Consider the following 17,082-nt stretch of genomic DNA (forward strand, 5'->3'; position numbering starts at 1 on the left):
CAGCCAATAGCAAGGCAGGAGAAAGGATAGGTGGGGCTGGCAGGCAGAGAGGAGGAGAAATCTTGAAGGAGAAGAAGAAAGAGCAAGAGAACAGGAGAGAGGACATCAAGGGCCAGCCACACAGCCACACAGCCACACAGCCACACAGCCAGCCATGGAGTAAGAGTGAAAGTAAGATATACAGAAGTAAGAAAAGATAAAAGCCCAGAGGCAAAAGGTAGATGGAATAATTTAAAGTTAAGACAAGCTGGTAAGAAACAAGCCAAGCTAAATTCTGGGCATTTGTAATTAAAAATAAGCTTGTGTGTGTGATTTATTTGGGAGCTGGGGGGCAGGCCCTGCAAAAGCCAAAAGAGCAAAAACAACCGACAACATGGGACCCTGTTTTGAGGTAAAAGAAAGAAAGAAAATGGACACATCGTGTTATGTCTCCCTCCTTATCCCAATAGGCAGCTGGAAATCACCCCTGACATTTTCCATTCTGTTGTGAATATGGATACCCAGAGAGCACATCAGTTTCTGAAATGGCTGTACATACACAGTGTCTCCATGGCCCAGTCTTCCGCCATCCCCACAGCCCCAGGAGTACACCTCCCCTGTGGCAGCCAAAGCCAGATAGTGGTGACCATCAGAATGGGCAGCAATTTTCACAATGTTTCTGGAGGCAAGACCCTGGACCAGCTGTGGTGCCTAGGAAGGTAAAATATTAGTCAGTCATAGTAATGGAGAATGAAAACAGAATGACTCTCCCCATTCACATTCTCCCTGAGCAAATACTCAAACTAGGAACCTCCAGGGCTCTGACCTGTTCTCCATTCCAGCACCAAGAGAATAATAAGAATTCTCCAAGTGTTCCATGGGATGATAAGTACTGGTGTGAGAATGGAGCTGACAGCCAGTGTAACACAGACACATAGCTCAAGTACTTTCCTTAAATGAGAGCACACATATCTCAACGCACCACCATCCTCATCAGAACCCATTCTTTTTCTGTTAACTGCCTTACACATGAAAAATTGGTTTATAAAGCAATTGTGCTTAACAAATGGAATTACTTGATGGAATTCTTGATCTTAAATCCTGTTAATAATCCTCATAACTGGGACAATTTAACAGGACTAACCATATACAATGAACAAAAACCATCAGCCAAAAATACTATACCATGTGGCATCTAGAGCAGAGACCCCACCACTGAAGGAGGCATGCAGACACACTACACTGAGCACCTACCAGCATGTCACTGTTGTAAGCCTGTGTGTACACACGGCCATTTCGGGACAGGATCAAGAAACGCTTTTCTGCACAGGCCACCTGTATTACCCCCAGACTGGCAAGGCCTTCACATTGGATTGGACCAATCACGTTGGCATAGTATTTCCATCCTATTAACCCCCAACCTATGACCTCTTGCAATGATCCCTGTTAAAAAAAAAAAAAAAAAAAAAGAACACATACAAACGTTTTCTTTAGAGTAAGAGAATGTCCAGGACTAATATTGAGATACTATGGAAGCTAAAAACAAAACAAGTAAAGAGACTGTTTGAAAACATCAAAATAACTCAGAACATTTCATATTACCTCAGTTAAATGGTAAGCTACTTGGGTTTGTCCATAATATTTCATTTCAAGAGTACCATTCAAAAGCTGGACTTTCAACATATTTTTCAATGCTCAAACCCATCACGATATTTTGTGTCAAAACTGGCAGAAAATCAAAAACACAAACATAAGGCTGGGAGTAAATGCCATTATTGGTAGGAGTGACAGGATGAAGCTATTTGGGAACAACCTGAAGATAACTAGCCCACACTGGGTTACCTCACTAACATATTGCAAAGGCACATATGCATGCACACTCGGGGATAAAGAGAGGAACATGTACCAGATCAGCCACCACGGTAGTATCTGGGTAGCAAAATTCTGTCAATTCTGTCAATAACTCAGGTGTCCATTAAAAGGAGACTTATTAACACAAAGATGTATTGCCAGGTGTGGTAGCACATGCCATTGATCACAGCACTCCAGAGACAAGGATAAGCATATCCTGTGAGTTCAAGACCAGCCAGGGCTACAGAGTGAGACACTGTCTCAAAATAGTAGTAATAACAACAATAGGAGGAAGCAGAGGAAGAGGAAAGAAAGAGAAAGAAGATGGATAGAGCACACACAACGTATTTATTAAAAACAGCTTTTAAAAAATAAGAGACCATCTCTATTTACTGGTACAGAAAGATTACAGTATATCCATCTGGTGAGAAGAATAAGCTAAAGAGGAAAAAAAAAACAAAGAAGCTACATAGTAACTGTGATGTGCTACCGCTACCATGTTCATTCCAGAGCACAGAGAAGAGTTACAGACATGTAACTCTTCCATGCTGGGCACATGGAAGTCAGAAGAAACAGAAGCACTGTCACATGCAATCCTGGCTTTGAACCATGTGGCTGTTTTATTTATAGCATATGTTTTGTTGTTTTGTTTGGGTTTTTTGGGGTTTTTTTGGTTTGGTTTGTTTTGGGGGGGACTGGTTTTTGGGGTTATTTGAATTGCTTTGTTTTGTTTAAAGACAGGGTCTCTTTGTGTCACCCTAGCTGTCCTGGGACTCACGAGGTAGACTAGGCTGGCCTTGAACTCAGAGATTTGCCTGCCTCTGACTCCCAAGTGCTGGGATTAAAAGTATGTATCACTACCGCCCAGACTATTCAGCTTGTTGGTTTTTTGTTTTGTTTGTTTCTTTTCTTTTTCTTTTAAGGAATTTCTGTTCATATTATAAATAAAAAGCTAAACAAACTTGGATTGAAAGCCAGGATTACTCTGTATAATCTTAACAAGAACAACACCATCCCAACCATTCATTTTTTTTTAAGAACACAACAGGGCAAACATTGTCATCAGCAGCTGTGTTCACATGTGGTGTCTTTGATGGGCAAGCACACCCCAGATTCTTGTCACACAGGCCGATCATTACTACCACCGTTACTATTAGTTACACATTCTACATAAAATATGACTGCATTGTTATTACATTATAACCAGCATTATTATACACTAAGTACTTCAAGTGACAGCATGTGTGATTAGAGGTAACAAGGCCATGGGTTTGATTCTCAGCACTAAAATAAAAAAGAGATTCTCTGGCTGGATGGGCGGTGGTGGTGAACGCACTCAGAAGGCAGAGGCAGGCAGAACTCTGTGGGTTCGAGGCCAGACTGGGCTACAGAATGAGTTTCAGGAAAGGCGCCAAAGCTACACAGAAAAACCCTGTCTTGAAAAAACAAGAAAAAAAAAAGGTTCTCTGGAATTTCCCTATAGATGGCAGGAAGCCTGTTGTCATGTGGACAAAAGTGAGCTTTCTAAGGCCCCTAAATTCTGTCACTAAGCCCTGTGTACTTGTGGGGAGTAGATTTAAGTCCTGAATAAGTATGCTATCGACATAAGCACAGCCATGTCCAGGACTCAAACGCCTCAGACTCATGAGAATGGAAAAGCCTTCCTCCAACCAGGGTACCATTGTTGACAGTTGTACTGGCTGGTTGTGTGTGCCAACTTGACACAAGCTAGAGTCATCAGAGGAAGGAGCCTCAGTTGAGGAAATGCCTCAATGAGATCCAGCTGTAAGGCTTTTTCTCAATTAGTGATCAATGGGGGGAAGGCCCAGCCCATGTGGGTGGTGCCACCCCTGGGCTGCTAGTCCTGGGTTCTGTAAGAAGGCAGGCTGAACAATCCAGGGGAAGCAATCCAAAAAGCAGCACCCCTCCATGGCCTCTGCATCAGTTCCTGCCTCCGGGATCCTGCCCTGTTTGAGTTCCTGCCCTGACTTCCTTCAGTGATGAACAGCAATGCTGAAATGTAAGCCAAATAAACTCTTTCCTCCCCAATTTGCTCTTTGGTCATGGTGTTTCAGCTGCATCAATAAATACCCTAAGACAACAATGCAAGCAGAAAACATCCACTGCACCTTCCTCCTCCTTCCCAGATATTTTCAGCCCAAGACTGCTCCCCTGCAGAGAGCTCCCACTAAGACTCACTTAGCCTCTCCTCCATATACTGGACTTACACTTACACAAAACTGCACTCAGTTTCAGGGCTATAGGTGCCCTCCATCTAAGTAAACATGGCCCACTTGATGCAAGCATTTCTGAATGTTTGTCTATTTTCTTCACTCCTCCCTGCATGTCCTAGTACCTCATCACCCCCTCAGAGCACTGACCAACACTTTGAACTATAGACACATTTAAACATTCCAACCACCATTATCAGAAATACCAAATTTCAGCTGGGTGATTGTGGCCCACACCTTTAATCCCAACCTTGGGAGGCAGAGGCAGGTGGATCTCTGTGAGTTCAGGGCCAGCCTGATCTACAGAATCAGTTCCAGGACAGCCAGGGCTACATAGAGAAACCCTGTTTTGAAAAGAAGGAAGGATGGAAGGACAGACAGATGGATAAACAAATAAATTTGGCCCATACACAGAATGGAAATCAACCAAGAATACTAAGCTGGTTATAGCTCAGTGTTTGTGATGGTTAGTGTTAATTATCAACCTGGCAGAACCTGGAATAGCCTGGGAGGTGAGCCTCTTGATATGCCTCTAGGGAATTATCGTGATATATAAATTGATGTGGGAAGACTCATCTTAACTGTGGGTGGAACTAATCCCTGAGTAGTGGACTGTATATGGAAAAAGCAACCTGAGCACCAGTAAGCGTTTACTGCTCTCTTGTTTACTGACTGCGAATGCAATGTGACCAGCTGCTTCAAGCTCCTGCTGTCATGTACACTCAAACTGTGAGCTAGACTAATCAACCCTTTCTACCTTAGGTTGCTTTTGACTGATTTTTTGTTTTTGTAATCACATCATGAGAAAAGAAACTAAGGCGGTGGTAAAGGACTTGCCTAGCATACTTAAGGTCCAAGTGATTTTCATCATTACACAAGGAAACAGTCCTGCTCCAGCACATACCTTATGAGATGTTGGAGAGCTACACAGAGGAGGCATACAGGGTGTAGCCAGACGATCTAAATGGGCCATGACAACAACTGCAGTTTGTCGTAAATCAATGGCAAGCTCATTGTCTTGTGGAAGAGTAAGGTACCTCAGGAAACTTTCATTGGGGCTCAGAGGGCCAGATAAAAGCTAGATTAAGAGAAAGAAAGAAACACACTCAAACAGTGGAAGAAAAATACCACCACCAACTTCTAATTACTCTCTGTTTTCATATTTAGTTACGCATTTCCTGCATATCTTATATTTTAGCCATCAAACAGCTACACTATACATTCACACCCTTCTATACCCGGCATATAAATACAGTATTGACTGTTCAACCTATGTACTTTTTTTTTTTTTTTTTTTGGTTTTTCGAGACAGAGTCTCTCTGTGTAGCTTTGCGCCTTTCCTGGATCTCGCTCTGTAGACCAGGCTGGCCTCGAACTCACAAAGATCCGCCTGCCTCTGCCTCCCGAGTGCTGGGATTAAAGGCGTGCGCCACCACCGCCCGGCAACCTATGTACTTTTATACCACACGTGTTGACTCCATATGGACTGTTTATACAGCCAAATTACCCTATAGGAACACCGCCCTCAAACCCCAATAAGAGGACTGGGAACACAGCTCAGTCCCCATACAGTGCTTAGCATGAGGACCTGAGTTCAATTCCCAGAACCCATGTAAATATGTCAAGCATGGTGCTATGCACTTGTACTCCCTGAGCAAGGGAGGTTGAGATAGGTTTACTGACCAGCCAGAATTACCTGGGGAATTCGAGGCAAGTGAGAAACCCTGTCTCGAAAAAACAAGGTGGGTGGCTCCGGAGGAACAAAACCCCAAATTGACCTCTGGCTTCCATACAAGGTGAAGATGGAGGGAGGGAGACAGACAGACAGACAGACAGACAGACACACACACACACACACACACTGTTTTTAAAGTATAAGAACACAGAACAAGCTCTACAACATGCCTTTTGAAGCTAAAACAAAACACAACAAAATCCCTCAATTTGATATGAATATTGCCTACTTTAGAGGGGGACTTTGTTTTATTTTGTGGTTTCGAAGTCTTGAGCATTAAACCTAGAGCTTTAAGCATGTTAGGCAAGTACTCTTTTAAGAGTCTTTAACAATCCTTACTCTACCCGTTTGAAACATTAAGTTGTCTGGGCTAACATTAAATCTTTGATCCTCCTGCCTCAACCTCCCAAGTAGCTAGGATCACAGGTCTGTACCACCTGGCCTGGCTGTCCACTCTACTAAAGCCTTATTTTATTTACAATTAACATCATATTTCTAATTTGCAAAAACAGAGTCTTCTTATCACTTAAGAGTGTTAAGACATAAATTAGGCCAAAGTGATAACAGACCACCTAACTTTACATAAAAGATGAAAAGTTCAAATGTAAAGAACCACAGTCCTGGGGTTTCACAAGTATTTGTTTACATTAACACAAAACAGCCTAACACAGTACCTAAAATTCACCTCCCAAAACATTCAAGCAGCTGCTGGGAACACACACGCACTAATAAACCAGACACACAGATCATCACCTCAGCTGGCTCAGCAAAGTCTGCAAGTCAACATGGCAGGCAGTAGACAGATCTCTAAAAGGCCAATGAATCCATGTCATACCATATTCCTCTTTATAAGTACAAATCTAGAAGCTGTCATATGGAAGAATCTTTATAGGACATGTGATACTCTACCTTGTCAATATAGTGCATTTGACCTCCCATACCTGCCCCCATCTCCCTTGCTGCTATCACCAGTAAACAAATACACCCAAAAGACATCTACTCCCATAGATGAACACTGTGGCTTACTTATAATAAAGCTAGCTCTTTGATATCCTCAGAATAAGAAAGAGCCATCCAAACACAAGACCCCAGGTGATACTCACGTGCATGTCCCCTTCTGCATGTGGCACATCCTTACTGCAGATGATGCTCTGGAACCTCTGCAACAGAGGCAAAAGAGGGGCACTGGTGCCCTGGGCAGACCTCTCATTGTCAGTTTCCTGTGCCCCACTGTCCCACAGTTGAAGCAACAACAGGATGGCAGACAACATTTGGCTGAAAAGAAAGGATATTTACTCTCTAATAAAAACAAGTTAGTGTTTGCCGTAACACATCAAAACTAAACAAACAATTAGAATTATAGGAGGACAATGATATGAAAAGATGCTAAAATAATGTCATGGAAATAATTCTTGGCAATTAAATCACTGAATCAATGCTGTGAATTTAGCAAAAGACATTTTCCTTCTATTGATATGAAGCATAAAAATAGCTAAGACATTCAAGCAGTGCTTTCTACATGAAAATTCTAGGATCTTAAATCAACAAAGTAAAAAATACCTATTTCAGAAAAACTAAATAAACAGTTGTTTAGGAGAAAACATCTTAAAAAGAACTCCTAGATGACTAGATAAATTAGCCTAAAAAGAAATAAAGACAACAAAACAGACTAGCATAAGAATAAACACAGGGCCCTGGAATGAAGGTCTAGCTATAGAACACTAAAATTTGCTATAGCCACAAACAAATGGAATTCCACAACACAGCAGGTGTACAGACATACAACCATCTCCTGAGGTGACATGAGCTTCATACCACTCACCTAAGAGTGCCTCTCTGGACAGCCAACTCCAGCAGGATGGCCAAAGCCAAGTGCTGGTCCTGTAGAGGAACTCCTCCTGGCCCCTTAGTCCCTGGTGTTCCATGAACATCCCTGAAATGACAGCAACAGCAAGGCTAGGTAACATCAGAGAAAGCAGCAAACCTAAAATCATACCAGCAGGCTAATTATATCCAATCTCCCATGTAAAAAGACAAGCACATACACATACACACACACACATACACGAGGAACGGGGGTGGGGGGTGGGGGTGGGAGGGAGGGAGGGAGGGAGGGAGGGAGGGAGGGAGGAAGAGGAAGGAGAGAAAGGCAAAAGGATCAGAAGTTCAAGGTCATTCCTGGCTACATAGTAGTTTGAGACCAGCTGGGCTGTATGAGAGCCTGTCTCAAGAGAAAAGTAGGAGGAAGCAGGGGAGGGAGGGAGTAGGTATTTTTCCAATTTGAAAAAAATATAGTATCAACTTTCCCATACAAAATTGGAGTATTAATTTTTAAAGTCACCAGAAAATCTAAAGGCATATATCTATGCATATTTGTATTTCACATCAAAGAAAGATTTGAACTTTGTTACTCAGTAATAAATAACAAATTTCCTGAACCTAAAATTGGAAAGGAAAGGCTATAACTGACACTGGACTTTTAAAATTAATTCTAAAGCTATTTTCAGGGCTTTAAAATTCTACAGTAACACATTCACTAGCACACCTATAAGAGAGACTCATGGCTCATATGCAAGGGACCGAAGGCATCCCTGTTGGTTACAGGAATAAATGGTAATGACTTCTGCTGAGGAGACAGCACACTAACTTTCCTTCTATGTGTCTTTGTGCTTAATTTTATATTATTTTCTTTACATTAAAAAAATGTAACTACAGATTCATATCCAAGCTAGGAGCAGAAACATACACCTACAGTCACAACTACCAAGGAGCTGAGGATCACTTGAGCTAAGGAACTCTGGACTATAGGAATGCTATGCCAACTGGGTGTCCAAACTAAGTTCAATAGAGCAACCTCCTAGGAGCTTGTCTAAGGAGAGGTGCAGCTGCCCAGCCAAAATCAGAAATGAGGCAAGTCAAAACTCCCATTCTGATCAAAGTCATATACAAAAAAATTTAAAAAGTATAGCTATACGCTACAGTTTGGATCATAAATGTCTGTCAAACACCCATGTACTCGCTGGCTAGTTCCAAATCCATGGCACTATGGAGAAGTGATAGAACATTATAGACAGAGCCAAGTACGAAAGTTAGTCATTGCTGGTGCACTCTCAAAGGGAATACTACAATCCTATGGCCTCCTCTTTCTCCCTTGCTTATTGGCTGCCATGAACAGAACAGGCCCCTCCATGGTGAACTCTGTTGACACAGGTCCAAAGCAACAGGGCCAAGTGACCACAGACTGAAATCTGAAACCACCAGCCAAAATCCTCCCTCCTTTCAGTGGGTTGTCCAAGGTTTTTGTTACAGCAATAGTAAACTAACAGACAGGTTTATACATTTTTTTCTGCAATGAGAAGGATCAAATCTAGTAGTACTGCTCAGCAACTGCTCTACTACTGAGTTACACCCTTGGCACTAGTCAGAACATCGTTTGAGTAGCCATGTTCTCATTTATTATCTACCAAGACTTCCCGGCAAGCACCATCCTCCCTCAAAGCAGTGGCTCTTCATTAACACCAAGAGGCACACAAGAAGTGCTCACATTATGATGAATGGGTTATCAAATACCTCCAGAAAACAATAAATAACAACAACAAAAAAAATTGATATTCCCCATCATGTTCAATGTGACAGCTTCTTGGGTCAAGTCATAATAATCATAAATTAAATCATCTAAAAAGCTGAGAATGGGCCAGAGAGCTGGCTCTGCAGGTAAAGCACTTGCTGCCAAGACTGATTACCTGAGTTCAATCCTACGACACATGTGGTTCACTATGACACATGCACCCATACATACACCTACACACACACACACACACACACACACACACACACACACACACACACACTAATACCTCACATACAAAACAAATAAATAAAATGTACAAAAACAATTTTAAAGCCAGGCATGGTGGCACATGCCTTTTATCCCAGCACTCGGAAGGTAGAGGCAGGCAAATCTCTGTGAGTTCAAGGTCAGCCTGGTCTACAAAGCTAGTTCCAGGACAGCTAGGGCTGTTATACAGAGAAAATTTGTCTCAAAAACAAACAAACAAACAATTGTAATGTGAATAGCAAGAACTTTGCAGGCATGCTGAAAACACAGCAGCAGCAGCAGCAGCAGCTAGTCAGCAAGTTCCCAGAAGCACAGTAAGATGAACTGAGAACAAGCCTCCAGTACACTGAAGCTACTCCACAGAAAAGCAAGAAAAGTACAAACTCACCCAGTCACGACAGACCTGAGGAACCTCGTCGCTCTCTCTACCACCTCTAGCCACACAGAGGACACCGTGCTCTCATCAAAGAGAGAGGCCTCGGGAAGAGCTCGAAGGGCGTCCAGGGACTCCTGCAAGAGCTCACTGCAGAGATCCGCATCTTCACCTGAGCAACATACAGTGAGGCATTGCTGACAAGCAGAGTTCCAGTCACCCCACTGGGCCTCCAACCCCTCAAGTGACAAGATATTCATGAAATTCTTTATCCAATAGGTCAAACTCTACCACAGCTGTTGAAATTCCATTCCACCTTTAGTATCTCTCACATAAGCAGTATGTGTGAGACATATTGAATATCTATTACCTGAACTGCTGGGTGTCAGAAGTGACTCAGTTGGGTGTGTGTGGGTGTGTGTGTGGGTGTGTGGGTGTGTGGGTGTGTGTGTGTATACATCTTGAAAAGGGGACTAATCTCACTTCTATTTTCACTTGTGTTTCATATATACCTTACACACAGAAACTGGAAGTAATCTCATGCAGCAACTTTAGTGTGGCTGCATTCTGGCAGCAATCTATCACATGAGGCTGAGTGTGGGATTTTCTACTTGTGATATCATGAGTCAAAAGACTTCAGGTTTTAGATCATTTTAGATTGCATATTTTCTGATTATGGGTGCTCAATTGTTAACTTCTTACTAAGGCATTCCACGGTGAAGGAGGTGAGGCAAGGTTGTAATAAATGAACATTTTCTTAAAAACACAGGCCTGAAAACTTAGAGAGACCCTGTAGCCTCTTATGCTAAAATAGAACTTAAAGTAAAGAGAATGAAGACATTTACAAAGATTAAACAACTCTGAAAATACCCAACATGGCCTCAGGGACCTGGTAGTCTAGCTGTTAGGTGGCCAACAAGAAACTTGCTGGGGCAGAATTGCACAGGGAACTCAAAACTCCTATCTATGAAGGAAACAGAATGGCATGCTATACACATACCTGAACGCCAGGCCCTTCGTAAGAAAGCAAAGGCAAAGGAGAGCGCTGCTCGGGACCCAACTCTGGCAAGTCCTTCTACCCCTCTGCCTGTGGGACGGGAACTGCACATAAACACAAAGGGTATAATAACTGGTCAGTCAGAGGAACATGAAAATAATAAAGTAAGAAGATAGGGCACGTAACTTATGGTCTTCTTTAGCTATCAGGATCCTTGGTGGGTTTTAGTTTCAATTTTTTTAAACTTTAAATAAAATATGCTTTGTAAAGGAAAAGTTTCTCTGTGAGGGCCTGGATACTGCAGGGGAGGCTGTGTGCACTTATCTGTGAGGGTCTGAATAGTGCAGGGGAGGCTGTGTGCACTTATCTGTGAGGGTCTGAATAGTGCAGGGGAGGCTGTGTGCACTCATCTGTGAGGGTCTGAATAGTGCAGGGGAGGCTGTGTGCACTCATCTGTGAGGGTCTGAATAGTGCAGGGGAGGCTGTGTGCACTCATCTGTGAGGGTCTGAATAGTGCAGGGGAGGCTGTGTGCACATCTGTGAGGGTCTGAATAGTGCAGGGGAGGCTGTGTGCACATCTGTGAGGGTCTGAATAGTGCAGGGGAGGCTGTGTGCACATCTGTGAGGGTCTGAATAGTGCAGGGGAGGCTGTGTGCACTCATCTGTGAGGGTCTGAATAGTGCAGGGGAGGCTGTGTGCACTCATCTGTGAGGGTCTGAATAGTGCAGGGGAGGCTGTGTGCACATCTGTGAGGGTCTGAATAGTGCAGGGGAGGCTGTGTGCACATCTGTGAGGGTCTGAATAGTGCAGGGGAGGCTGTGTGTACATCTGTGAGGGTCTGAATAGTGCAGGGGAGGCTGTGTGCACTCATCTGTGAGGGTCTGAATAGTGCAGGGGAGGCTGTGTGCACATCTGTGAGGGCCTGAATACTTCAGGGGAAACTCTGTGCACATCTGTGAGTGACTATGAAGGGAGAAGAGAGCTATTTGCTACTTCCAGAAGAGGCACTGGATGTCAGGAACACAGGAATATATTTCTGAATGAGAAATATAAGTATTACACAACAGAAGCTTTAAAGATGAGTACATATGTTAAATCTGATCAGGAGAGTTTGGAGGACTATTACTAACATTTTCCCTTGAAGAAAACTGTTCCTGTGTAAACATGAAGCTCGACTGTCCTCAGACAGTCAGGATCTTGGCCCCCAAGAAAGAACCAATAGCTCTAAGACAATGTAAGAACCACTCTTAAAATGGTAGCCTCTGTTTTTTAACTATTGTTATGTGTGTGTGTGTGTGCGCGCGCGCGCGCAAATAAGTAAATACAACCACTATAAATCCAAGAACTTTTTTTTTTTAATTTTAGGAATTCCTTCACTTAATGAAAGATATTCCAACTAACTCACCAATGCTTAAGCCAACAGAGGACTCAAGATACTCTCTATATCTGAAGGTGATCTGACCAACACACAAGTGTGCTGAAGGTCTCTTAGCATCAACTACTCACATACACAGAGCTCTCAGACCAGTGACCATCATTGTGGGCTGCTGTCTATGTGGTCAGTAAAGGAAAAACTGTGCCCCAGCTATTTTCAAATGGAAAGAAACCCCAGAGGTCCCATGACACAGTTACCATGAAAACTTAACTTTGAATGTGACAACATGACATCAACCAGATACTTCAGGGAAGGAGAGGAGAGGAGAAGGGAGGTAAGAAGACAAAGGAGAGAGAAGAAAGGAGAGCAGAGAGGAGAGGAGAAGGGAGGGAAACCAAATGAAGCTACAATTAACACCTGTCTGCCAGATGCATGAGTTTCCCACACTGCCTGCTGCATTCTCTACACAATTTCCATGTGCACTCTAGGGAGTGAAAGCCACTATCACAACAAAAGAAACAAGCTCCTAACCATATAAAATGAGTTACCCTGGCACTCTGTTCTCATGTGAACAAGAATTTTCATAGTTACATTGAGAAAAAATATAATTTTACATGAGATTTAAATATTCTAGTAGTTATTAGTTAATGCCAAGGGGCAAATTGGTTGATGTAGTAATAAATAACCATAAATTAAAAACCCTATGTCTGGAAGCATCTTTAGTAATAAAGAAACTGTCTTAAACAAAAGAGGCAGAACTTACGGGGAATGACAACAGGGTTCTTCCATTTTATTATTACCTTTTCTTCTCTGTGGGAGGCACAGAAATGCTGCTGCTTTTCCACTTAACTTTGACATTCTCCTGGAAAACAGTTCTGTTTAAGGCAATGAAATAGCGCTCTAGGATCACTAGCCTCTGCTTCAACCTCAAGGCTGAGAGTGTCGTGGTAGCTGACTGCACAGCCAGGGCTTGCTGCTCTTTAACCAGCACAGAAAGACACTCCTTCAGTTCATTCACATCTGAAACACAAGATAAGAAAACATTCTAACTTGTCAACATCTTGAGCAGGGCTGGCAGTAATGCTAAGAAATTAGACAGTAACAGTAGAAATACCTATGGATACAATGCTATCCAAATCATTAACAGTGTGCACATATTAGCTGGTAGTAATCTATGTCCACACAGGAAACTCAGGCATAGAAGGGTTAAGTAACCTGACTAAAATCACACAGAGGAGTACAGCACAAGACATGGATACACTACTTCTCAGTAATCATCATGAGAAAGTTGCTAATAAAAAACTGAAGGGCTGTAGAGCACTTGCTTAGCATGAAAAAGGCCCTAGGCTCAAGGCTTAGCCCCACAGAAATGAATGAACAAATCCTCAAAACTATAAAGGCAAACTTCTCAGTAGCCCACTTTTTAGAAGAAAAAACAAAACTCTAGCCACTTTGCTACACAACTAAGGTCAAAATGAAAACAAAGGTTACTTTGAGTGCATGTGTTCCTGTGTAGGCGAGTGCACATGTGTGGAGGTCAGAGGGCAACTTCAGGTGTTATTCGTCACATGCTACCTACCTGGTTTTTTGAGACAGGGTTTTCCACTGGCCTGGAACATGCCAAGTACACTAGGCTGGCTGGCCAGCAAGCCCCAGGGATCTGCCTGTCTCTATCTCCTCAGTGCTAAGACTGCAAGTGAGAGCCACCACACCCCATTCATTTTACATGTGTGCTGCAGATAGGTCTCCCCAAACCCAAAAGCAGTATTACAATAAAATTACTGTGTATGAATAACTAATGAAAGGAATACATTTATGAAACTATTTTATTGGAAGATAAAATACTCAAATTGTATGATAAGTTTTATTAAGCTATTCCCTCTAGTATATGTTTGAATTTTTTCACAAAAGTTTTTAAGTAGCTATCAGACAATCACATGAATAAAATAAGTTAAAAATCCTAGCCTAGAAACAAGTTACCCAAGACTACAAAAAAATTGCAGTTGTAAATTAAGTTACCTCTCAACAACCCCCATGCTAGCACTACTCCTGTGTTTATGTTCTGTCTTTACTTCAACAGTCTTCAGCCTTCAAGACTTGGACCCTGACAGACAATCACAAAGCCACAACCAACCTCTCTTGAATGGAAGATATTAGTTTCTGGCTACCCATCACTTGAGCATGCTTTCTATGCAAAGTAAAGTTCTTAGAAAGAATTAGAGATTACATCTCACTACTTCCCATAACTCAACTCAACTTCAATCCTGGTGAACAGGCACTGTAGTAGGATGCCAATCTAAAACTGAAATGTCTAAGAGCTGACAGTTATGGAAAGCAAGATGAGCAACACTCTAAATTCCATATTGGTATCAAGATGGAAAAACAGAATGTTTCCCAGTGAAGTAGCATCCCAGACTTCTCAGGGCATCCTTTTCAAGCCAGTCTGCAGAAGAAACACTAAAAGGCATCCAGCCATCACTATATGGAGCATCTTCACAGAGACAAGGCAGTCACAGACATATCCCAGAGGAATTCCTTTTAGAAATCAAAAAAGGCTAGTAAAATGCTTTACATCTTCTGAAAAGTCAGTTTCCACCTTGTATTTCTAATTTAAATCTTCACTGGCAAGTATTAATTGTACACATGATGGACTTCATAGACCTTTTTATACATTATTCACATACATTGCCTATACCCATCTCTCCTTCCCTTGTTCCCTCTCTCCCTTCCCATTATCCCTATTCTATTTTCACATCCCACATACATGATTTCATAGATCTATACAAAATCTAGGACCTACAAATGAGAAAAAAACATGTAACATTTATCTTTTTGAGTCTCACTTATTTGATGATCTCTAGGTGCATCCATTTTCCTGCAAATGACATAATTTTATTCTTTGTTGTTGTTTGTTTTTTGAGAAAGGGTCTCTCTATATAGTCCTGTCCTGGCTGTCTTGGAACTCGCTCTGTAGACCAGTCTGGCCTTGAACTCAGAGATCTACCTGCCTCTGCCTCCCAGGTGCAGGAACTAAAGGCATGTGTCATCACAATTTTATTCTTCTTCATGGCTGAATAAAACCGCTATCTCACACACACACACACACACACACACACACACACATTTTCCTTATTGTTAAGACACCTAGGCAGAATCCACAAGTTGGCTATTGTGAATATTAATGTAATAATCACTGATATACAAGATTCTGTGCTGTGTTGATTTTGAGTCCTTCACGTATATACCTAGCAGTAGTTTAGCTGGGTCACATGATGTATCTACTTTGGTTTTTTGGGGGAACCTCCACACTGATTTTCATAATGGTTAAACTTATAGTCCCATCAGCAGTCACAAGGGTTCCTTTATTACCACATCCTCACCAGAATGTGTCATTTCTTTTTTTTTTTTTTTTGAGACAGGGTTTCTCTGTGTAGCTTTGGCATCTTTCCTGGAACTCACTCTGTAGACCAGGCTGGCCTCGAACTCAAGAGACCCACCTGTCTCTGCTTCCCGAGTGCTGGGATTAAAGACATGCACCACCGTCGCCCAGCGTCATTTGTTTTCTTAATGACATACATTCTGTCCAGGAGGAGATGGAATCTCAATGTTTTAATATATTTCACTTCTGCCAGTGTGAAAAAAATATCTAAAAGTTCATGTACCTAATTACTAAGTTTTAAAAATTACATGAAGTAAAGCCTAAAGAACTAAAGAAAAGCCTACAATTAACACTAAAGGCTTCATACTCCTAGTAAGAAAGAGAAGAAAAGCAGTCAGATTATGATTTGTTTCTCTCTCTCCATGAAAGACAAAAAAAAAATAAATTAATTACACTAATGTGTGCTAGACAAAAGCATCACTCTATTCAGTCTGCTGTTCTTACAAAAGCACTATGAGCTGAGAACTAGTATTTACTACAGGTAAAACTTAAATTATACTTACACATTTATATGTATGTGCACAAGGAAAAAACAAGTTTAAATGTCAACACCAAACTGGTAAGAGCAATAAATCCTCAAAATAAAACTGTAATTGTGGTAGACAGTTATGTCTTTATAATCTATGAATTTTCACAAAAAAATTTTCATATATTCTTTGTGAACTGAAACCTTTGTGGTGTCTAAGAATATAGCTCAATGGTATACCATTTGTTTAACTTACGTAAGACCCTAGGATCAAGCCCCAACACACATTAAAAACAAATTTTTAAAACAAAAATGCATCAGATATTTTTAGAAATTAAATAAAATAAAATAAAATAAAGGAAGACCAAAAAAGAAAAGTGTAAGTTTTACTTGCTTGGATAAAAAAGAATTGGATGAATTTAATATCATCTACACATGTTATAACTAAAAAAGAAAAAAATGTATTTTTGTGAACAAAGACTTGAATAAATATTTCTCCAAAGAACAAAGAACATTTACAGATCAGTTGGCATTGGAAAAGAAATTTTCAACATCACTTAATCATTAATAAATATAAATCAAAGCAGTAACATGCCACTTCATACTCATCAAGGCGGATATTATCAAGAGGAAATTAAGTGTTAGCAAGGACCCAGAGAAACTAGAACCCTTGTGGACTGCTGAGAGAATGAAAACCTAATGTGGCCTCTGGAAAACACTGTACCAGTGCTTGGAAAAGTTAAACACAGTATTCCCACACAATCCAGTGTACCTGGGAATGCACATAGAACTAAAAGC

At 41.5% G+C, this 17,082-nt stretch overlaps 1 protein-coding gene across 4 annotated transcripts in view; it reads right to left on the reverse strand.

The window, feature by feature from the left end:
* Positions 1-17,082, reverse strand: part of Herc2 (HECT and RLD domain containing E3 ubiquitin protein ligase 2) — a 173,911-nt gene that overhangs the window by 130,834 nt on the left and 25,995 nt on the right. For all 4 annotated transcript variants that reach the window (XM_052713854.1, XM_052713856.1, XM_052713853.1 and 1 more), the window contains exons 5-12: positions 13,180-13,399; positions 11,008-11,108; positions 10,023-10,179; positions 7,619-7,729; positions 6,900-7,071; positions 4,966-5,139; positions 1,234-1,422; positions 539-690 (exon numbers count right to left, since the gene is read on the reverse strand). In XM_052713854.1, the coding sequence (XP_052569814.1) occupies positions 539-690; positions 1,234-1,422; positions 4,966-5,139; positions 6,900-7,071; positions 7,619-7,729; positions 10,023-10,179; positions 11,008-11,108; positions 13,180-13,399 (1,276 nt within the window). The remainder of the gene's footprint in view (positions 1-538; positions 691-1,233; positions 1,423-4,965; positions 5,140-6,899; positions 7,072-7,618; positions 7,730-10,022; positions 10,180-11,007; positions 11,109-13,179; positions 13,400-17,082) is intronic.

The sequence above is a fragment of the Peromyscus californicus genome, unplaced genomic scaffold, assembly GCF_007827085.1.
Source record: "Peromyscus californicus insignis strain IS unplaced genomic scaffold, ASM782708v3 Scaffold_4__1_contigs__length_199733344, whole genome shotgun sequence".
Classification (NCBI taxonomy): Eukaryota; Metazoa; Chordata; class Mammalia; order Rodentia; family Cricetidae; genus Peromyscus; species Peromyscus californicus.